The sequence below is a fragment of the Rhipicephalus microplus genome, chromosome X (genome assembly GCF_043290135.1).
Source record: "Rhipicephalus microplus isolate Deutch F79 chromosome X, USDA_Rmic, whole genome shotgun sequence".
NCBI classification, from domain to species: domain Eukaryota; kingdom Metazoa; phylum Arthropoda; class Arachnida; order Ixodida; family Ixodidae; genus Rhipicephalus; species Rhipicephalus microplus.
Window position 1 is genome coordinate 427,184,801 of NC_134710.1, and position 23,710 is coordinate 427,208,510.

Below are 23,710 nucleotides of genomic sequence, written 5' to 3' on the forward strand. Positions count from 1 at the left end.
AAATTACTCACTTTTCTTCCGACAAATGGTCCGACAAATGGTGCCATAAACTCAAACGACCGTGCCATAAATCCAGAGGACACAACGATTGGTCCATTTAACTGATTGATTGATTTATTAATTCATTAAAAGCTTTATTAGCATTACAAGACAGGTGATTAAAAGACAGCATTAAATGACTGGTGATTTTCTCAAACTAGCTTGTTATTGCTGGGCAGGGAATGGCCGTCATGCGCGAGGCATTGCACTGGCTCTGATGAACGGATCTCGAGTATCCAGTGAGTAGTCTCCAGGTCTTGCTGTTGGTGAGGCAGGGTATGTTGGACCTTCTTCATAAAAGCAGCAAGCCTGGATTCGTGAAGTGGGCATTCGCAGTGGATATGTTCCGTCGTTGCTGGCGCTTGGCAGTTGTCGCAGTTGGGGTCAGAGTACTTTGTCGGGTATAGTATCTTCTGAAGCACCGGGATTGTTGGAAAGCTTCGGGTTCGTAATATTGTCACGCACGAAGAGCGTGACAATATTCTGAATATTCTGGGTGGCAATATTCTGAATGTGACTTCATAGAGGCGGGTGTATTTTGGTGGCGGGGCATCGTATTTGTAGCTTCTTCTAATTTAGCCCTTTGTTTTGCCTGCCACTGAACTTTCGCTCGGTAGTTGCCTTCATGACCTGCATAGCTACTACAGCCACGGCAAGTTGCCGTGGCATGCATGCGCCATGCTCATTATTGTCATTGGTATGCGCAATATAGAATTGCAACAGCAGGATCATGACCACATTTGAAGTCGGCCACGCCTTTAAAGGAAAAAAAAGGCAAAGTCATCTAGCACACCGACACATGTCATCACTGAAGGCTGGATTCTTGGGCATAAAAAAAAAACAAGTTTTAGGTGCCAAAAGTAGACAGGCGAAACACATCTTAGGCCTTAAGCATCATAAATATAGCCATAGTAATTTTTACATCAATAAAAATAATTTGAAAACAAAGTCGTGTGCCACCTGTATTTACAACAGGAAAGCAACAATATTTTTTGGTTAAGATGGCACGAAGGCACCAACAGTTGAGCACTGTCGTGCAATTGTCCCTTGTCCTGCACAGTTCGCAAAATAGCATGGTGTCAAATCGGATCTCTCTCTATTTTTGGCATGGCTGAAAATCTGCACAATTTGAGATGGGCACATCGCTAAAGAACCAGAGGGGAGAGATGCATCGTGTTGGCCATGTCTAATCAAATAAGGTTAATTTTGCCTCTGTCGCTGAACACCTTCAAAAGGCCCTCCAACACTATTTATTTGTCGATTGCATAGACTTATAGATGGAGATTAGTATCAGAATACGTATGCAAGCCTAAAGGGGCCCCTTCATCAAAAGCTGCATTTATCAAAAAACTAGTAAGCTAGGTATGATTTACAAGTAACAGTATCAAGTCATTTTAAAAGCTCATTTTCAGTCACAAATGTGATTCCATGGTTTCATGTAGTTACAAACCACGATCAATTGTAACTGCACCCACGAATTCCTGGCACCTGTTGTAGACGTATTGCACTTCATTTGTTAGCGAAAGGGTACATGGTTGTGAGCAAGCAACCACGTGCTCACATGCAAACGCCCACAAACGAGCTGTAACTGGTGGGCTTTCTCTGTGTAACCCGCGGTTGAGCAAGGACCCGAAACAGGACCAATCAGTCTGGCTTAGGATTCGCGCCGGTGCCTCCCCCATACAGTGAAATCTCGGTAGAACGAACACCACATAAAGGAACTTTTCAGATTAACAAACTTTCAAAAATTCTGTGCCGACTGCTAATAGTTTTAATGTAAAAATATTTCACTACTACGTACTTCAGAATACCAAACTTTTCAGAATAACGAGCGTTAATTTAGTTTCGCATTATATAAACGCCTATGTACTACAAATTTATGTTTGAAGTTCGTCGCGACAAAGCGAACGCCTTTCTTCTCGAAAGACACGCGGCGGTGTGGAGGAAAATAAAAAAAATGAAAGGGTGACTTTCTTTTCTTTTCTTCTTTGTTGAAACGCCGACGCTGTAGGTTTACAAGCAAGCGCAGAGGCAAGGGAAACACGGGAGGGCAAGGTCAACGAGGCAGAGTGGAAGTTGCAGAGCAGGAAGCATAGGCGTGGAAAACCTGAGACAGCGCGAGAGCAGAAAGCGAAACGCGAGGAATTTTCTTTTTTAGCACTCTTTTTTTTCTTCGAAAGAGGCGATGGCAGCCATGATGTTTCGGAGGTTTTTTTTGGAGGCCTTGTTTTTTTAGTCGTGTTCATCTTTTTTCGGTGATTACTTATCGCGTCTGCAAAGCAAGTTGGCGTTCGCACTGCGGTGATACTACAAATGAGTTCATCTCTGCTTGCGACGAAGAAGCGGAAGCAGTTTTTGCTTAGCGAGACAATGGATATTCTTCGGCAACTGGAAGACAAACAGCAGGCTATTGTGACCAAAGAACTGAATCACATCATAGGAATGTAGATGAGCTGGAGGCCTTCGCGCTGCAAAGATTGTGCTACTCGTGTAAAAAAAACAACACACACAGACTTCTTTATAGTAAATGTGCATTTTTTGGTGTTTACTTGTACATTTGTTTTTTTCTCGTGAAGAACAAGTTCAAGGACCCACCATTGTAAATATAAGTTGTTTGGGTCAGCGAAAAATAAGTATTTATAGTTAATTTCTGAGCTTTCACTATAACGACCTTTCAAAATAACGAAAAAATTTCCGCGGTCCCCTGAAGTTTCTTATACTGAGATTTCACTTTATATAGTTTTGTGTTTGAAGACGAAGATTCAACCACCAGTCAAAATGTCATATTTTACGATTTAATTCAGGCCCGCTTAACTTCACTTGCCAAGAAAAGTATGGTACCTGAACTATAGCCGAACCTATGACGTTGGGAGTTGCAACGAACTTCGGCCATTGTCGTACTGAACCATCGGTAAAGACACGCAGCAGAGCTTGTGTCACGAAACAGGTATCGGCTATATGCAAAAAACAGTATAAGCACAGTTACTTGATGTCGTATGAGAGAGAGTGATCTGTACAGAAAAGGTGAAAACGCTACACAAAAAGGCAAACAATGATTGCTGGCCTGCCACTACCCCAAGCTGATGCACATATACTCGCCTGCTTTTTTGCTCCTGTTGTCGGTTGCAGTTTCCCGAGCGTGTTGCTAGAACAATCGTTATCATATGATCACCTTGGCTGCCTTGGCTTAAACAGAATATACTTACCCATGCCCAGATACACTTGCGTTGCGATGAAAAACCACCCTGTTAACAAGCATTGTCAGAAGGATGCAACAATGTGGCAATGTCACGTTTTAAAATTGCCTAAACATGAAGAATGTCCAGTGTTAGTCACTTATCCCTAATATTCAAATACAGCATTACCACGATGTTGAAACATTTCTGCAACACTGTTCAATGTTTCTATAACATTTGCACAACCTTAACTGCAGTGTCAGAAAAGCTGATGAAAGCAACGTTTTTGTGATGCTACTTGGAGGTTTCTGAAAAACTTAAGCAAACTAAATGCGTTTGAAGTGCAGCATACAGCAACGTTGACGAAACATTGTTGCTATGCTGCTGAAGTGTTTCAACAAAACTATGGCAAATTTTGAGCAACATAACTGTTATGCACAGCAACATTTTCGCCATGCTGCTTGGACGTTCGTGCAATATTTAGACAACTTTCGAGTAACTCAGCTGCATCATACGGCATTATTATCATAATCTTGTTGTGATGCTAGTTAACATTTCTGCAGCATAAAAGAAAACGTCGAGTAACTTGCAACAATGCCACCATCCACATTCAATTCAGGGTATTGGTGTGGTGTACAAGGCTCAATTTTCATGCACCTGGGTCCCTCAACCATAAGCTCCGTTCAGTGGAGCTTACGAACGCGCTGGCGCCTCCTACTATCGCGCCGTGAAAACCGCGGGTCGGCCTGGTGCGCAGCGGCGGCAAGGACAGCGATGGTTCTATCGTCTTCAATCGGGGAAAACAGTGCCCGCGGCCTCGTGTTAGTGCGTCAATTAGTTGGTCCCATGGCAACTGACGGTGGTACCGGTATCGCCAGCACTTCGAGTAGAAGGAAAACCAACAAGTACCGCTACGGCTGCGTCAAAGACTGCCACAGCCGTAAAGGACAGCCTGGCAATCGATTGTACCGTTTTCCCGGCCAGCCGTGAGAGAAAGAACGACACAGAAAATGGATTATTGCCGTACGGCGAGTGAAGTAAGTACCTGTAGCATCTGCATCTGTGTAATTAGTACCAAATCATGCTTCGGTTACTTCTGCTGCCGTTCGTTATCAGCACAAGAGCGCATTTAACACTACGAATGCGTGTCCTTATAAGCGTGCGAACGGGTTCTACAACTGTATATAAAAATTGTGAAAAATAAGGGGATTGTGATATTCACTTGTTGCCTTGATATTAATGTTTTTATACCGACAGACATCTTATAGTTACTAGACGTCAATGACGGCAATATTCAATTAAATCAAATTAGTTGACTTAATGAATCGAGATTCGCAATGGAGTCAAATAAAAAACTGGGCCATTTTCTGGGAAAATATCGTTGCCGCTTTCACATATCCAAATAGCGACAGCTGGTAATTTTTACCAAGCCATAAAATCTGAGCAGTTGCGGCAGCGAAAAGAACTTTGAGGCAATACAGCCCTCATGCTTCCAGAAAAGAGCAATAGCGAGCATCGTTGTATGAACCACATATTTATGTGGCTTCTTAAGTGTGCGTGCTGCACATGTGCTGTTTTTACGCTTAACATAAAGCTAGCGAATATTGAATTCTGCTGCTCGCATCAGTCAGTTTGCCGGTGAACTTACAGGGATTTCGCCTCTCCCTAGTAATTACAAGAAGCTGCATTCTGGGAGAAAATATCATCATCATCATCAGCCTGACTACGTTCACTGCAGGACAAAGGCCTCTACCATGTTTCGTCAGTTAACTCGGTCCTGTGCTTGCTGCCACCAATTTATAGCCGCAAACTTCTTAATCTCATCTGCCCACTTAACCTTCTGTCTTCGCCTAACCCGCTTGCCTTCTCTGGGAATCCAGTTAGTTAGGTACCCTTAATGACCACCTGTTATCCTGTCTATGCGCTACATGCCCGGCCCGTGTCCATTTCCTCATCTTGATTTCAACTATGATATCCTTAACCCCCGTTGATTCTCTAATCCACTCTGCTCTTTTCTTGTCTCTTGAGGTTACACCTACCATTTTTCTTTTCATTGCTCGCTGCATCTTTCTCAATTTAAGCTGAACCCTCTTTGTAAGTCTCTAGGTTTCTGCTCAGTAGCTAAGTACCGGCAAGATACAGCTGTTATATACCTTCCTCTTGAGGGATAGTGGCACTCTACCTATCATAATTTGAGAGTGCTTGCTAAATGTGCTCCACCCCATTCTTATTCTTTTAGTTACTTCAATCTCGTTGTTGGGCTCCGCAGTTATTACTTGCCCTAAGTAGACATAGTCTTTTACAACTTGAAGTGCACTATTACTTATCTCAAAGTGCCGCTCTCTTCCGAGGTTGTACATTACTTTGATTTTCTACAGATTAATTTTAAGACCCACCTTCCTGCTCTCCTTGTCTAATTCCATAATCATGAGTTACAATTTGTCCCCTGAGTTACTCAGCAATGCAATGTCATCGGTGAAGCGCAGGTTGCTAAGGTACTCTCCATTAACTCTTATGACTAACTGTTCCCATTCTAGGCCTCTGAACACCTCCTGTAAGCATGCTGTAAATAGCATTGGAGAGATTGTATCTCCCTGCCTTACACCCTTCTTGATTGGTATTCTGCTGCTTTCTTTATGAAGCACTATGGTAGCAGTTGATCCCCTGTAGATTTCTTTCAGGATGCTTAAATATATTTCATCGATGCCCTGATTCCCCAGTGTCTGCATGACTGCTGATATTTCTACTGAATCAAACACCTTCTCGTAATCTATGAAGGCTATGTATAGTGGTCAGCTATATTCTGAGCATTTCTCCATTACCTGATTGATAGTATGAATGTGGTCGATTAATGAGTAGCCTGTTCAAAATCCTGCTTGTTCCTTTGGTTGATTGAATTCCAATGTTTTGTTAACTCTGTTAGCAATCGCCTTTGTAAATAGCTTGTATACTACGGACAGCAAGCTGATCACCCTGTAATTCTTCAATTCTTCAAGCCCTTGTCATCTCCTTTCTATGTATTTGGATGATGTTAGCATTTTTCCAAGATTCTGGTACTCTTCCCATCAGGAGACACCTCGTAAACAGGGTGGCTAGTTTTCTAACACAATCTGTGCTAAATCTTTCAGCAGATCTCCTGGTCTCACCTTACCTGATCCTCACCAGCAGCTTTGCCTCTTTGCATGCTCTCCAAGGCTTTTCTGACTTCTATCATTACTGGTGGGGTGTCATGTGGGTTACTGCTAGTTCTTATAATAATAAAGTCGTAGTTATCCCCGCTACTGTACAGACACCTGTAAAACTCCTCTGCTATTTCAACTATCCTATTCTTATTGGTAGTTATTTTGCCTTCTTTGTCCCTTAGTGCATACGTCCGATTTTTGCCTATCCCATGTTTTCTCTTCACTGCTTTGATGCTTCCTTTGTTTTTCAGAGCAATTTCAATTCTCTCCATGTTATACCTTCTTACATACGATAATGTACACTTATTAATCAACTTCGAATGCTCTGCCAGTTTTATTTTGTCTGTTATACTTTAGACTTTCATGCTTTGACGCTTCTTAATGAGATTCTTCGTTTCCTAGAAAAGCTTGCCAGTGTCCTGTCTAACTATTGCGCCTACAACTTCCACTGCACACTTCGTATTGATACTCGTCAGATTATTATTCATTGTATTTATGCTAAGGTTGGTTTCCTCAATAAGAGCAGAGTGCCTCTTCTGTAGTGGGACTAAATTCCTGTACTTTCCCTCTCAGTGCTAGCTCATTGATTGGCTTCTTGCGTATCAGTTTCTTGCGTGCCTCTCATATGCACACATTAATTAACTCACGGCCCTCACTCCCCAGCAGCTGCGAATCAACTGACCACGGCGGCGGTCAGATCTGCAATGCAGAAGAGGGTGCTAAAAATCTCTGAATCCGGACAGGTCACCATTGAAACCTGTTCTTGGCAACATTTAACTCTAGAACCTTATCTAGTGAGCCAAATCTAGCTGTACTATGCAAGGAGCTGGATGGTGTTAAATGGGATATAATAGGGCTCAGTGAGGTTAGTAGGACAGATGAGGCCTATACGGTGCTACAGAATGGGCACGTCCTTTGTTATCGGGGCTTGGCTGACAGAAGAGAACTGGGAGTGGGGTTCCTGATTCACAGAAACACAGCTGGCAAGATAGAGGAATATTATAGCATTAATGAAAGGGTGGTAGGTATCGTAATTAAACTCAATAAGAGATACAAGATGAAGGTGACACAGGCTTACATGTCCACATCCAGCCATGATGACGCTTCAGTTGAAAGCTTCTATGAAGACGTGGAATTGGCAATGAGTAAGGTAGAAACACAGTATACTATACTGATGGGAGACTTTAATGCAAAGGTAGGGAAGAAGCAGGCTGGAGACCAGGCATTAGGAGATTATGGCATCGGTACTAGAAATGCCAGAGGAGAGCTATTAGTAGAATTCGCAGAATGTAATAATTTACGGATTTTGAATACCTTCTACCAAAAACGAGGAAACCGTAAGTGGACATGGAGGAGCCCTAATGGCGAAAATAAGAACGAAATAGACTTTATAACGAGTGCACACCCAGGCATCGTGCAGGATGTGGAAGTGGTTGGCTAGGTACGATGCAGTGACCATAGATTGGTATGGTCTTGAATTCGCCTTGACTTGAAGAAGAAATGGGAGAAAATATAGGTACGGTTTTTGAAACTAGTCTATATGTTTACAAAGTATCTAGCAAATACCCTCCTAATAAAGCTATGCAAATACATTTTTTTGTTTATCTGCTTGTTGCTCTTTCTCTCTCTAAAAGTGGGCACAACCATGATTGTACACTGACTAACCTCTTCTTTTTTTTCTTTTCTTTCTTTTGCTTATTGTTAAAAATTTTCTGTTTCCGGGCTGCATCTTTTTTTTTTCTCACTAGCGCCGACTTTCTTAAAAGGACCGGCAACTGACTTTTTTCAATCCAGTTTTTTCCTGCGCGACAAAAAGCTTGCCCTTCGTAGTGATCGTAGCTGCAGTGGTTAATCCCAAGAGGTCATAGTCATTTTATAAGCAGTATTTTTCTATCTGAAAGACTCTGAACATGATAGTGCCTTTTCATCTGGCAACGCTGAGTATTGATAGCGATGCCGGTAGCCTTTCTGGTGGCTTATGCATGTTGTCGTTTTTATTTCGCAGATTTCCTGGAACTATGCCTAACCAGGTTTATTCTGCGCTTTGCAACTATTTTTGAAAATAACAAGCCATTACAATGAGACGGTGTGGCTCTATAGAGCTTCCCTGCATTTGTACCGCATCGCCTAGCCTAGTAATCGAAAACGGAACTGCGCATGTGTCACGCAAAGGCAGCGCCACTTTGATGCATACTACTAACGCAAGCTTATACATATACTTTTATAGAATATTATCTTTTGCTATAAATAATCAAACAATATTTCAGTACTAAACAATAAATTATTGACCGTGTACATTAACGCATGGTTATGTGACAGGGCATTTATGATAGTTTATGTTTTTGCCACTAAAGACGCCACAGTCCATTTTTCGCAATTTTCAATTATGAAATAAAAATAAAAAGTCACTTCTCACGAGAAAAACATGGTTGGTTTGAGTCACCATGAGGGATGATCTTTCCATCTGTGCAGTCATCTCATTTCATGTTCTCGGTAGTTGTCGATTCCTTTAATGCCTGTTTTCAGTGAGGGTGGCGGTTCTGCTTGGATTCCAAGTGATGCAGCAAGGGTATGCTCAAAGCACTTCGTCAATGGTGAAAAGAGCAATATTGCCATGCACCCAGGCTACTACCCTACTAGTTTTCCAGATGCCTACAATTCTCGTTCTGTCGATGCAGAAAGAGCTCTGTCAAGGTATGAACGCTCAGTTCTGACAAAGTGGTGTTGGTGTGCAATTTTATTTAATGACATGCATGGTATGAGGGACAGGAAGGCCTGCCAAAGGTTTCGTAATATTGCACGACCTACGTGTGCTTAAATTCACTGTAATTGTAATTCATTTTTAGATGAAACAGAAGGGCATCTGCTGCAAGGCTGGCAAAGCCTGAAGACCCAAGGACTGGCATTGATCTTGGTGACAGAGAGGACACTGCCTTCAGTGCGACCTCCAGTACCTCCAGCGCTACTTCCAGTGCTCGTGTCACTGGCTTGGACCTGCTCTGCGCTGCTGCTGCATTGGTGCAAGACCAAACTGCAGACCAGCTATAGCCTTATGAAGTTGCTGTTTATATTTACACTAAGCGAGACCTGTGCACTGTGTAGGCTAATTGCAGTTGCTATACTTGTTAATGGCAATGTTGAAATATACTGCAGGAGTGGGTAACATGGCATTATTTTATTATGGTAGTAGCCTTCATTGTGCTTAAGGTTACATGTAGCTGTATCAGATGCTGAAAGTGACATTTATAGTAGTTGAAATGTATGGATGAATGCTGAAAATAACATTCATTGTTGTTGAAATATATTGATGAATGCCAAAAATGATATTCATTGTTTTTGAAGGGTATGTATAATGGGAAATACCTAAATTTTGTCTTTAATTATGTGTAAAATGAGGTGCGTGCAATGAATCAAGTCTTTCTACCCACAAATGAGATTTTCTTGTGCAGTGGTAGCAGCAGCACTGCCTGTCGCATGTGCACTAATGAAGGCGTAAATACACACCTGTATTACAACATCTCAGAAAAACTGACTTCTGCCACAATGCCATGGTAGATCACATCTTTGCATCAGGTCTAAAAGTGCTATGAGGTTTATCAAATATGTTAACCTGATATTGATCTTTGCATCGCACAATAATGGTGTTTCTTTAACTGCTGTTCCATCTCACATAACTGAGAACAACAGAATCAAGAAATGCTCTTCAGCAGAAGGCGTAGCACTGCATCTGCCATAAATGATACTTTCAAGAATCACAGTCACGCAAAAGCACGAGCAGGGTGCTGATGCTTCTGAAGAAAAAGAAAAAGGAATTGCACTTGTTTATACATGTTTTCCTATTGAGCATCTGGCAGTTGATAATGTGTTTTATAGCACATCCAAATTTTTATTCATTCAAGGTGGAAAGGTTACACTAAAACACTGTAGACATTCAAGAAAGCCACCAGTTAGGTGATGGGCAAGTACTCAGAATTTTGCTACTTTTAAAGTTCACGATGATCAGCTTTCTGAAATTTTATGCTTACACGAATAGTAGCTGGATTTTAAGACTTTATCTCTAGGCTGCAAGTTGCTCTTTCATACTTAACAATCACCACTTGCTGAAACATTTATACTCAAAATGCAATATGTAGTGTCTTGACCTTTTTATTGTAAATAAGCTTCCACTGCGGCAAGTACATTTTCACTGTGTGACTAGGTCAAGGAAAACAAATAAGAAAAAAGACGAGAATTTGGGATTTTCTCTATACACTGAACAATCCCCCTCTCTGTAGTTTTTCTACAACGACAAATATCGCTCATCGCATGATATGTCTTCTCTTGGTTGTATGCAGGCCTGCCGGACTGACGATGCTGACACCTGTGGACGTTTGGTTTTGTTTCAGTGCTGCTTGGACAGGCATTACAAAAGCACGCAGATTTCGCACACAAATATTTGTGATGCAGGAGTTCAGTGCAGCCCATCAACAACTTCATGCCACAGCAGTCCACGCCAGTGAACTTCTTCTTTCAATGGCTACGAAAGTGTTAAGTCATGTTTTAGTGCCATGAGAGACCTCTGTGGTGTTACATTGAAAATGTGTTTTGTCTTATTTGTGCTGCTGCTGTGGCTGCTGATCGCTCATGTGATGTATCGATGCATAACAGACTATTGATTTTTTTAATGAAGCTAAAGTTAGGAATTTCCTACTCATCACTAGCCATATTATTTTCCATAAGCAGAATGACCGCTGCTAGGCATTTCAAAAGCTTGCTTCGCACATTGGCTGCTGCAAGTGAAAAATTGATATTCATTACACCCAGACACATTTATTTATTTATTTATTTCTGTTACCTCAAAGGCCCCAGTTTAGGAATTCTACATGAGGGGTGGGAAAAAAGATTAACATAACAAATTCTTGACAAGTTCTTCTTCGAAGAGTACCGAGCTGGAATGGTGCATGGTACCGGCAGGGAGAACATTCCAGTCTTTGGACGTCATCCCGAAAAAGGACGATGAGTGAGCTATGGCCTGAGCATGAGGTAGGTAAATGGCTTTGGTGTGGTCGAGTCTGCTAGAATGGTGATGAGCTGGAGTGATCACAGATGTGCGAGGGGTAGCATGATAAAATTTATGAAAAAGACAGAGGCGGGCGATTTTGCAACGAACAGCAAGATTTGGAAGGTTAATATGAGATTTTAGCTCTGTAAGGCTGCTGTTATATGAGTAATTGGAGAGGATAAACCTGGACGCATGATTCTGAAAAGATTCTAGTGTTCTAATCAGGTTACATTGATAGGGATCCCATATGGCACATGCGTATTTTAACTTTGGTCGCAGTAAAGTGTACGAAAAGTTTTACAGAATATGGGGCATGGCGTAAGTTTCGGCGTAGGTAGCCAAGTACACGGTTAGCTTTGTTAATTATATTGTTGACGTGGGGCAACCAAGAGAGATCAGCAGCGAGTTCAATGCCGAGGTATGTATAGGAAGTAACAAATTGAATAGGGTAGTTACAAAGAAGGTATTGAGGTGCATGATAGTCTTTCCTGCGGTAAAAATAGAGATGTCTTATTGACGTTTAGGGACATAAGCCAGTTTTGAGCACCAGTTATTTACGCAGTTTAAGTCAGATTGAAGCGCTAGAATGTCGTTGTTGTGAATTGGCCGATAGATGACGCAGTCGTCCGCGAATAATCCGATGTTAGAGGAAATGTTAGTAGGTAGGTCGTTGATATATTATAAAAAGAATAGAGGGCCAAGTACAGACCCCTGTTGAACCCCTGACCTAACGCGAGATGACTGAGAAGAATGAGTGTTTACAAAGACAAATTGTTTTCTATTGCAAAAAATCTTGGATTTATTGTAGTACTACAAATGGGTGAAGGTTTAAAAGTGATAGCCTAAGAAAAAGTCTTTTATGCATAACCTTGGAAAAGGCCTTCTCAAAATCCCAAAATAAAGCATTTACTGGTACTTTTACATCTATGGCAGAGCTGATATCAATCATAAATAATGCTAACTGCCTTTCACAAGAAAGTCCCTTTTGGAAACCATGCTGGTTTGAGTGGAAATAATCAACAGAAAGAAGAAAATTAGCAACGTGTGAGTGAATGATGTGCTCCATTAATTAGCAACAAATGCACGTCAATGATACGGGTCGATAGCTACTAGGGGAGGAAAAGATACCTTTTTTGGGGGGGACAGGAATGATCTTTCCTACTTTCCAGTCCTGTGGCACCACTCCAGTGGACAATGGCTGCTGAAAAATGCTCTGAAGGATGGCACTACATTCATGTTTCATACTTTTCAGTATTTTTGAGCTTATGTTATCAACTCTGCAGATGCAGATAATTTAAGAGACCCAGTAGTCTTTTCAATTCCTGCAGCACTGATAATGAGTTCTGACAGGGGCGGATGATCAAGAAATGCAATATGAGGCAGAATGTAGTCAGGCTCTTCAGTGAAAACAGAACAAAATGCTGCGTTCAGAACATCTGGTGCACTGCAATCAGGTATCACGGAATCGTACTGATCACGTAGCGATACTGGTTTGGCGGGTTGCGGGTTTACTATTTTCCAGAAACCTTTAGGATTATTTTTCAGCATGTTTGGAAGGGTAGAAGAAAAATAAAGTACACTTTGTTTTAACAGCAAGACACTCAAACTCTTTTTCATTGTTGCAGTATTTCTGCCAGGCAAGAGGCGTATTCAGTGATCTTGCCTGGCGGAATTTGCGTTGTTTTTTTGTTTTTCATACGACTGAGTGATGAATTGAACCACGGTGAACTGGATCGCTCAGTAACTGTTATAGTTCGAATATAGGTTTTTGTTAGTTGCTCAACTTTTAAGGGCACCAATCTTTCTCAATATTTCGCTCTGAGAAGTCACTGAGGAATCCTTCACAAAAATTACTCAATTCGTCATTAACTGCATCGTAGTTACATCGGCTGTAAAGCGTTATTACTTTTTTAATCTTCGGTGATGGTGGCAGCTGATACTTGTAAGTGATCACTTATAACGTGATCACTCAAGGGAGTTAGATACGATATAGAAGTGACTTTATTGGGGCAATTTTTTAGGAATAAATCAAGAAGACTTGATGTACTATTTGTCAGGTGTGTTGCTGTAGTGATAACTTGCGATAAGCCAAAAGTTAGACAAGAATTTACAAAATCACCTCATTAGATCTTTGATGCCTGACTGCTTCAAAATGCACTACCCAAACTGCACCATGATTATCAATTGCACAGAGGTTCCGACAGAGCAGCCAGCTTCTGTAACACAGGAGAGAACACTTTATTCAAACTACAAGGGTGGCTACACGCTGAAATTTCATGTAGCAATCACACGAAGTGGAGCTGTGTGTTTTCATTCGAAAGCATATGGTAGAAGGTGTTCCGATGCTTTTGTAATTGTAAATTCTGACTTTCTAAAAGAAATAAAATCATGCGACATGATAACGTCTGATAGGGGATTTCCTGGCATTACTACAGATCTCGGGAAGGCAGGGACTGTACTTGTTATGCTTCCTTTCCTCAGAAGCCGAGGCCAGATCACTGAGGCTGAAGTACAGCAGACTCATAATATTGCAAAGGTACAAATTCATGTGGAGCGCATAATCCAACGTGTCAAATAGTACAATGCACACGTGCCCACTGAATTCCTGCCATGTCCGATTTTTTCCATATGTATTGCGTACTGGCAAATATGCAGCCTCCAATAATAAAGGTGCCAACTGGTGCAAAAGCTTGAGTCAGCTGAATTTGAGCATTTAAGTTGGCTTCATTTCAAGTGTTATATATAAACTTAACTATGTCATTTACTGTCACACTTGGGACACTATTACGTGTATCTGTACTCCTAAAAATATTTCCTTGACACGAAAATGAGGGTATGAAATTCATTGTTTGTCATTTCATATTTTGAAACTATGTTCTGTTTTTTATGCACCACCTAATTTAGCTGCTATAAATGCGTGTACTGCGCGACCTAAAGAAAACCTTTTAAATAGTAGGCCACATTTTTGTACTAGCCTTAGGTGTTAACCACAAACTAATCAAGCCAGAGTACAAATTTTGTGGAACGTATGATCGCACAGGTCGAGATTTGCAATGTTTGAAATACCCCTGTGTCTATTGCATTGATTCCTGTCATTGTCACAAACGACTGCAATTTTCGTTTCACCCGTGCACCACATCGTCCAAGGAAAGGCACTTTTGTGTTGGGAAGACGACATCCGGCGACTAACGACCCAGCAGCGGCAGTGCCGCGTCTTCCCTACACCTGTACCGAAAGGGGCACACATGTGTTTGAGGAAAAAAGAAATGACCTCGAGAGGGGACGGGACGTCCCGAAAGAGTTTTGACTGCTTTGAAATTGGCAGTTGATGTGCAACCAGCAAGAAGCGTGGTCATCGGTGTTGCGAGGCTCGTGTAAGCGGCAAGTATGGAGTGACCTGCGCAACGTATTGAGGCAGCTGCAATACCGGGCACCGTCGTCGTCTACTACTAAGCTGGCGAGTTCTTCAGCGGCACCCTTCAACTACCCTACGTGTACCGAGAGCTGGCCTGGTCCGTATGGAACTGTTTATTGTGACTTTTTTTTAACTGTTATTTATTATAACCAGCTTTAAAATAATTGTAGTTGTGTGCACTGCGTCGCACTTAGAAATTCAGAAGCGCGACCATGATCCCTTTGTAATCATTTCTTTGTATCTCTTTTTGATTTTCATCATGTCATTGCTTTATTGACATTTTGCATGTTTGTGTTTTATTTGTGCCTGTTGTAGTGTCGTTTGTGAGCATAGTTTGTTATATAGCTGTTCTTTTCCATCGCATGAACTTTTGTTGTTTCCTCTTAAGTTAATTTTTGTCAACTCCTTGCCATTGCCCTTGTTTTAAATAAATGCTTGTTTGTGTTTAATCACATGTCCGTGTCTGCTCTATGAGTAGGTCGGTCAGGCTCATACATCACCACACATGCAACCCCGCAGGGGTCGGCCGACCTACAAATAAATTCGAGATTCACCACTTCAAGGCCTTTCAGGGGTCTTAGGCCAAAGCGTAAAGTAGAAGCCTGCGAGTCTGCTACACGTCGATGTTAGATCGGCAGGGCCTCATCCGAAGTGTGTGACAATATCTGGCGTCCACGACAGGACGGGCCGACTGCGTGGCGGTGTCTGGGAAACTGACGTAACTTTGAGCGTTCAGATGTAGCCGACCTGTTATTGCTTTGTTGGTCAGCAACTGTTTGTCTCAGTCGAAAAAGTTCAAGTGGTCCAATTGGAAAAATACCAATTGACATCAATTGGTTTTCAACCCATTAAAATTTTGCCACTAGTTGGAAATGTACCAAATATATCTAATTGGTGAACCAGTTCATATCCGATTGGTTATAACCATTCAGACAGAACTGGTGGCTGATTGGTTGACCAAATAATGTAGGCGGGGGACCAATTGGTCATTTATTGAAGGTAATTGGTGCCCAAATGGCTAACCGGTTAAAAAATGAACTCGTGTGCAACTGGTAATCCAGTTAATCCTAATTGATCTCCCAGTTGAAGCTAGGTGTATTTAAGGGTCGGAAGGAGGAAGTTGCTGATGGATACGAAAAGCAAACAGGTTTACGGCATTATTTAAACTTATTTACAGCAAAGAAAGGTCAGGGGTTTCCCAAACCACGAGCATGGTGGATGAACCGTTACATAGTTCAGAGCGACGTCCAGCACTCTGCGGCATCGTTTTAAGCCCTGTCGGGCTGCTCCTCTCCGAGTGGAACACCAATCACACACACACAACAGGTGATGGGGACGAGCATGCACGGTCAACGTGAACATCCAATATTGAGTCGTGAACACTGCACTGCAAGGTGGCGCCAGCAGGGCTCTTCCTCGTCGTGTGTGTGCCGCTAGTCGAGAGTTCCCACGATCCCGACAGCGTACCTCAAAGGGTCTGCCGCACAGCTCGCCTAATTGGCAGGGTGATTTGCGGTGGCCGCCGCGGTCTCTTCCAGGAAGATGCTGTCTTTGTTGTCCTCTCGCGTTGTGGCGTCGTGGCGACACGACGTCTCATCCTCCGGCTAGCAGGGACAATGCCTGGCAAGCATAGGCAGCCGGCTGGTCGTCTACTTCATTGGGGATTAAAAGGAGCGCCGCTCTCCTGTCAGCTCTGGCGCCAGTCACAACAGCTTCCCCGTCGCCAGATGAATCACCGAGGTCATCAGGCACCGCTGCTGCTCAAATCTTCGACAGCGTCTGGCAGAATGGGTGCCGAAGGGATTGAGAGCCTCCCCAGTGGACCGGCTTACGCACAATGGCGTCTGCCCAGACAAATTTCCAGGCCGAACTTAACAGTGTGTTCAATTGGTTAACCAATTCGAATAGATGTAGTCATCCAATTAAAGCTAGCTGGCGTTTAAATGGTTTGCTGGTTGAAGAGAACTGATGTCCAACTAAAAGGTCATTTGAAGGTACGTGGTGTTCCATTGGTTAAGCAATTGAATAGATTTGGTCATTCAATTAAAGGTAACAGGTGCTCAACTGGTCAGCCAGTTAAAATAGACTGGTTCCCAACTGGTTAACTGGCTTAGCGCAAATGTCATCTAATTAAAGCAAACTGGTGCTCAACATGAAGAGCCTTTATCAGACAACAATAGTGCCGCAAATATGTCTCGTACAGAGCAAGCTTCGTAGTACAACTCCCAATTCCTGATAGCAAAGGTATTTGTAGTCAAACTGCTGCTAGTTATGCTGCAGCTTCTGGAAAGGAGGTCGCTGATACATTCTTGTTGGTCAGAGTTCTTTCTTTGTTCCGTGTTGCATCAGCAATCATGCAGGCAGGCTGCATGAAAGAAAAATGTGATAAGACAGAGAAAAATGAGCTACATGTCTGTAGTAAAGAGGTTAACACGCTAGTCTAAAATGCTGTAACTGCACGCTCTGGCACTTTCCAGATCGGGTAGTTCGAGACGAGATAGTCCACACGTGAGCCGTCCTAAGCAGTCATGCATGCCAACATCAACAGTGCGATTCGGAGCACGTCATAAAAGTGTTCCAGACGAGCGTGGTTACCTCTGCACGAAAGATTGAAATGTTACCGATGTAACAAGACTTATCGTGTACAGTAATTCCCACACTTTATGCTGGCTGCGCCCATGCACCGTGTCTGCCGCAGTCGCGAGCCAACACTAGTTAAGGTAACGAATAAATTGTGTAAAAGGTGCTAATAATACAGAGGTTAAGGTGGTTTAAAAGCAAAATACTTGCCTTGATTTTAAAGAAATAGGGCTGAATCAATGGATCAGGCCAACACGACTACTGCGAAGACACTGGATAAAAATGTGCCTGTAAAGCTTGCAACTTCTGTTTGCTGCAGTGATGTGCAGTCCAGTAGTGATGACAATGCTGATGGCACTTGCCGCAGCGCTTGCACTGTGTGTGCATGCACTTTTATGAAAATATAAACCACACAAAGATTGCTTCTATCAAAAAACAATATAAAATTTTGTAATGAGAAATTAATTTTTAAAGTTTAATTTGACCTTACTTTATCGCTTTGAATGCAGGGTTTTTGAAAGGGTTGTTAGTACTAAACCAACACTTGCTCAGCCGCTTTCTCACTATGTTCTTGTATTATTAAACTACGGTGGCTGCTCGTGTCATAAAGATGTGATGTGAAAAAAAAATGTTTGTAGCAGATATAGTACTATAGTAATGTGTTTTATGATTTTGGAAAAGATATTACAAAGTTTTTACCACCTTACTCATTGCCAACTTCACAAAACTTGCACATGGCACTCCATAGGGTTAACCAGTTGAAGCGAACTGGTCTTCAGCTGGTCAGCCAGTTGAAATTAACTGGTTTTTACTAGGTCAACTAGTTGAACACTTGCAACATAAACTCTTTACAACTAGAATATTTCCAATAAAAGGTCTCCTCCAATCGGAAAGTATTTTCCAATTTGGGTGTGCTTATTCAATTTGGCCAAGCATTCCAATGGGGAGGCCAATTGGAATTCGCTGTTCCAATTGTTTACCGATTGGGATGTGTACAACCAATTGGACTGACAAGCATTCAAGTTGGGAGACCAATCGCAAACTGGTGGACCTATTCGAATGACCGATCAAAACTGGGTGGTCCAATTGGTCCTTCACATTGAAGCACCGCATCCGAGTTGCTTTCCAATGCATTCCATTTAGGACCAATTGCTATGAACTGGTATGACCAATTGGACGAATTCATTTTTTTTTACTAGGGTAGCAATGGACGAAACGGAGTTTGACAGGCTTATCAAACAGGGCAAGACCTTTGGTTTTGTAGGCAAGGAGCTGTATAATTTTGTCGAAACAGAATGACAAAGACTTAAAGAGGAGCGCGATGCAGAACGCATTACGTACAGGTAAAATTTGGAATTTTTGATGGAACAGGAGAGAGAGAAATCCAGGATTAGAATCTAGAGGGAGAAAGAATGCCTGGTGCTGTGGCCGGCACAGCAGGATCATAGCGTGACCGACCATAACCTGAAGAAGCAGTCGTACCAGGATCACGTTCAGCTATTGTGCCAGAAAATTGAAAGTAGACGGAGCGTGCTTGAGGCCCAGGACGCAAGGCATGGAATTCGTAGAAAGGCCAAATGTGCCGACCTGTCAGCCAGAGAAAAAGATAGTACGTGTGATGTGAACAGCCAGTTTAGGACAGAGCTTGGTGCGTCAGCTGCCAAAAGTCCCGCTGTGGCCAAAAAGGCCCCTGAAGGCAGTGATGGCGATGAGGGGCTGTGCCGGGAGAGTCTTGATGGTACAGTATGGTTATGTGTAATTGACTTGACACAGTCCCCGTGTTTGTTCGTCGCCATAGCAGCTAACAGTTATGAAGTTCGCAGTGCTACCAGCCTGACAGGCAAGAACCCCTGCAGTGACAGTGGGTCAGAGACTTGTGCTGGCGCACACTGTGTGCTAGACGACGTAGTGACAAGTAGCTCTCTCAGCTGTGCGAGCAGTGCAGCCCTGAGAAAGATGCTAACATTGTACAGCAGTCGGTTAAGCTGTCTACCCACTCTAGTCGTTGAGGATTTGAGTACAAATTATCCCAGCTTTGAGGACAGTAGTGTGATCGACGCCGACAAGACTATTCCTGCTCTGTAAATAAGGCAAGGAGACTTCTCTAAGGAGAGCACTGGGCCACTTGCATAAAGAAAAAGATACCGCAAAAGAAGAAAAACGGGTGAAAAGCAACCCAGGAAAAGGAGAATTGCCAACGTTCAAAGAAGGCAACGAAAGGTTCGTTCGTGTCTGGTAACATTGGCGAGACGAGCGGGTCCCTATGCTCTAAACTGCCCGCAGGGTAGAGGGATCAGGCAAGTAGTTGTTTCTAAGGCCCCTGTATTTTTCAAAGGTAGCGCAAACTCTTTTCCCCGCACCGTTTCCTCCTCGCCCGCCACTCTCAGCCGCCATGAAGGAGCGACTCACGCGGAGCGCTCCGCCGGATGGTTTCGTTTTGTCGCGCGGCGCGTTGAAGTAAGGCCCCTAGGGGCCTTACGTTGAAGTGCTAAAAATATCATAAAATATTGAAACCCTCATTGCACACTTTTAAGTAAAGGAACCCTCGTTTTTAATCGCAGGTATACACATAAGGCACTGAAGTAAAATATACATTAGACATATCTAAAGTTATACAAGCACTAGGCAAAAGCATAAACAAAACTCATTCACATTTGTAAAGAAACCTTCTTTTTCGATCACAAATATACACATAAGGTACCGAAGTCTACTAATGTGACATTTCTAAGTGTGTACAGGAAATAGGCAAAAACATAAACAAAACTAGTGCACGTTTTTAACGGCATCTCTCATTGAAACACTTCTGCTGCCCGACTTTTTCGAAGCCAGTCGCTTTCTCTCCGCTTCAGCATTGGACTTCTTTACTAATATCTGCATCCTTGTTCGCAAAAACAACTTTACAATCTTCTTGGGCAGTTCATGGCATGGCGGGAAAGAATTGGCTGTGAACAAAGAAGCTATTATTTTTTCCTGCAATGCTGGTACACTGACTTTGTTTGTGAGAAGGTCCACTTTTTTGCCATCACAGTGCAGTTAACTCACAAAATGGGCTGCCCACTGGTTCAGGGTAACGCGGTCTATTGACATTGCTGTGTTGTCCGAGGAGGCAGCTGTAAGCATGAATTGCCTAAGTACACAGTCTAAAGGCGCGAACATTTGTCATCACAGCGCAGTCAACTCACAAAATAAACTGCCCACTGGTTCAGCGTCCGGGGCCCTCCCCACTGACGTTTCTGGCTCATCCAAGGATACAGCTGTAAGCAAAAGTTGAGCAAGTACAGTGTAGGGGGGGGGGGGAATATTTGCTGCCACAGTAAGACTGAATTGGATGCCGAATTAATCAGGTTCACAGGTCATAAAGATAAATGCAGCAACTATGCTATCTGCCAGCGATCTAAACACACTGTATTGTCATATAAACCCCAAAACATAATCGCATTCACAACACAAGAGAGGAATAAATACTACAAAGGGGCCTCACCAGGAACCGTTTCATTCCCCCTTTTGCGGAGTGACTTGCGCTCTTTCGGAAGAGGCCGATGCGCAAATATAGAAGGAACCGCATTTGGCTTTAGTTTCTTGATCCCAGTTTGTGCCAGAATTGCTGGCTCATACTGATCCATCGTGAAGTGTTTCTGAAAAATACCGACATCCTCTATCGCATTTTTGCAGTTTGGCCGATGTGATATTGCCGAAGCAAAATATTTTGCTTCTTACGTTAAAAATGCAAACAGCCACAAAAGCCAGATGATTTTTTTGCATTTAGTAGGTGTCTTTCTCTTTGTTAATCGAAAGTGTACAACTTCGCAAGTATGTTCGAAATTTGAACGAAAGTATCTATGCATTTCACAAATAAACAACTATACAACATTATATTTACCATACACTCTCTTATATTAGCTGTACACACATGCACAAAATTCGGTCATGGAAGTGTGCAAAAGTTAGATAAATATGAAAGAATACAAACTGAGAACACAATAAACCACAATAAAACAATAAACGCCGAAATTTTGCCTACAGGTAATCAAAGTTCGAGTGAAAAAAAAGGAAAAACGATCAAAGACGTGGTTGATCTCTGGAGAAGCATAATTGCTTTCGCTGCAAATGGTTCCATTTAGAAAGCAAATCGCGAACGCCAAACATTCAACAGTAATTATGTTGTGGCCGTATTCGAATATTCGAGCAAGCTAAAAACGATCGAGCTGTCATCGTGGTTGAAATCGTGCGAGAAAGCGTCGACGGAAACTTCAAGCTGCTTTTGTTTAACATGAACCTGAACCAAGGATGAGCTTTATCTGAAAGCCTTCCGGAGGCATGTCTACGCGAAGAAGTTCTGTAGTGAGTGCTTACCTCGCAAAGCCTCCCTCGGTGACAATCGAAGTTTTTCCTGCCGATGCGATGCAGCCATACCGCTCTCCGCTCCTCATTATTTTTCCCTCGTGGAACCACAAAAAGCTTGTCGCCTTTTGCAATGCTGCTGGAGCAGCCAACGGCACAGCAGGTCGGCATTGCGCTGCATCCGAGGCCGCCTTGCTAAAGGCAACACACGTGGGAGCGAGATGCAGTGCGCTCATTCATGGCGTCGCTGCCCCGCGGAGCCGAACCTGACGAGGGGTCAACAAGGTTCATTGGTCACGTGTCGCGCCTGGTCCAATAGGGTAGCAGAAACGCTCGCCGGAGTGAGGAGTGACGTAGAGGGCGGGGAGGAAATTCTCCTCCGCTTTTTGTACAACGGTTTGCGCTACCTTTGAAAAATACAGGGGCCTTAGTTGTTCCTGGAGCTCGGAGGAGCTGACCCCGCTCACTCCATTGTTGTGTTCGGGGAGAGGAATGCACAGGGAAGGAGCGTATTATGGCTGGACAACACGAGGGATTCGCTCGCAGGATTTCAAGCTGGACGGTTGTGCCCTCGCGATCTCCGGCATCAGCGTAGCTCCCGCCGACTGGTTCGCCCTCCGCGGTCTCCTGACGCCGTGCAGCTCTCGCATTGTGGCGCCCCGCCCTTGGACTGCTTCGACCGGATCCCCACTTTCCTATCTCCTTCTTTCTTCTCTCGCTTGGCTGTCTTCTTCTCCGTCTATATACCTTCTATTATTTTTATCCCTCCTTCCCCCCCCCCCCCCCCCCCCCTATAAGGCACTGCGCCGTGTCGCCTGAAGGCAGACAGAAATTAGGTGCCTTTTTCCTCTTCATTCTAACCACTACCACCACCAACACGAGGTGGGTGCGGGACCGCTTGCCGTAGAATGCGTGGTCAGGAAAGGCATAAAACCACAGAGTAAACTGTCGGGAAACAGCCGTAGTGGTAACAACCGTCTAGTGTTTTGTTTCCGGTGGTTTGCTGGAACGGCTCCGAAGTTGGGAGTTACTCTTCTTACCCCGAAGTTGGGAGTTACTCTTCGTCAGGTGAGCGCCACCAAATGACGAGTTTATGGAAAACAGCGCTTATATCTTTTTACTTGTTTTCAGAGTTGTGCTTAAGTTTAGTGCTCTCCATTATATACAGTGTTTTCAAGCATTTTGTTTGTATTTGTTTTTGTTTGAGATGAGCCACTGTTTAAACCCATTGTCGCACTTGTCGTTCGAGAGGCTTTGTTTTAGAGATTTTCATTGATTTACGTTTTCAAATGGTAGGCTTCTTGGAAGACTCTTACCGAGTTATCTCTGTTTTCGAGGTCTATCACCGCACGCCTGCGTGCTAAACGTGGCGAGATGTTCTTCAAAGCTTTTCACTTTATTTTTTTAATGAAGCGCATTAGTGCGTGACTAGTACAAGGTATGTGCACAAGCGTGCATCTAGATTTAGGATTTGCTTTCATTTCTTCTATTTCAAGGAATCTCATTATTTGATTTTTGTATACCGCTTACAGTGTGTATCTTTAAATATGTGATATCAGAGAATGCTTACGTGCCCTACCTTTGGAGTGCGCAGTATTTTGGTCATTTTCTTTTCGGATGTGTGTGTGTGTGTGTGTGGCCAACGCCTAGTGCGCAAGATATGACTTTTGTCATAATGTGACAGTGAAGTGCAGTGCGTCTTGGATTCTGTGCGGTGTCGTCCACGTCAGTGAAATGGTGCACGAAAGAAAAAAAGAAAACGCATTGGTTGACGACTGGAGCACCGAGAACCCTCGAACAGTGCCCGTTTGTGATTCCCTTGAATGTTATGCAGCAATATTCTTGTGGAGGGGGCTATGTCACAAACGACTGCAATTTTCGTTTCTCCCGCGTGCCGCATCGTCCAAAGGGCGCTTTTGTGTTGGGAAGACGACAT

At 43.1% G+C, this 23,710-nt stretch overlaps 1 protein-coding gene and 1 long non-coding RNA gene across 3 annotated transcripts; one reads left to right on the forward strand and one right to left on the reverse strand.

The window, feature by feature from the left end:
* The first annotated feature begins 36 nt into the window (after positions 1 to 36).
* On the forward strand, positions 37 to 15,302 carry LOC142776549 (uncharacterized). 2 transcript variants are annotated; one of them, XM_075880416.1, is made up of 3 exons: positions 37 to 9,091; positions 9,244 to 9,495; positions 10,732 to 15,302. In XM_075880416.1, the coding sequence occupies exons 1-3, from the start codon at positions 8,956 to 8,958 to the stop codon at positions 10,743 to 10,745; spliced, it is 402 nt and encodes a 133-aa protein (XP_075736531.1). In that variant the 5' UTR covers positions 37 to 8,955; the 3' UTR covers positions 10,746 to 15,302. The 2 variants fall into 2 exon arrangements, with proteins under 2 accessions (XP_075736531.1, XP_075736530.1); XM_075880415.1 differs by having other exon boundaries at positions 9,244 to 9,454.
* Positions 15,303 to 15,820: 518 nt separating this feature from the next.
* On the reverse strand, positions 15,821 to 17,824 carry LOC142776550 (uncharacterized). The gene is made up of 2 exons (XR_012887632.1): positions 17,644 to 17,824; positions 15,821 to 17,218 (listed from the first exon to the last, which is right to left on the reverse strand). It is a non-coding gene; the product is annotated as an uncharacterized LOC142776550 (long non-coding RNA).
* Between the last annotated feature and the right edge of the window lie 5,886 nt (positions 17,825 to 23,710).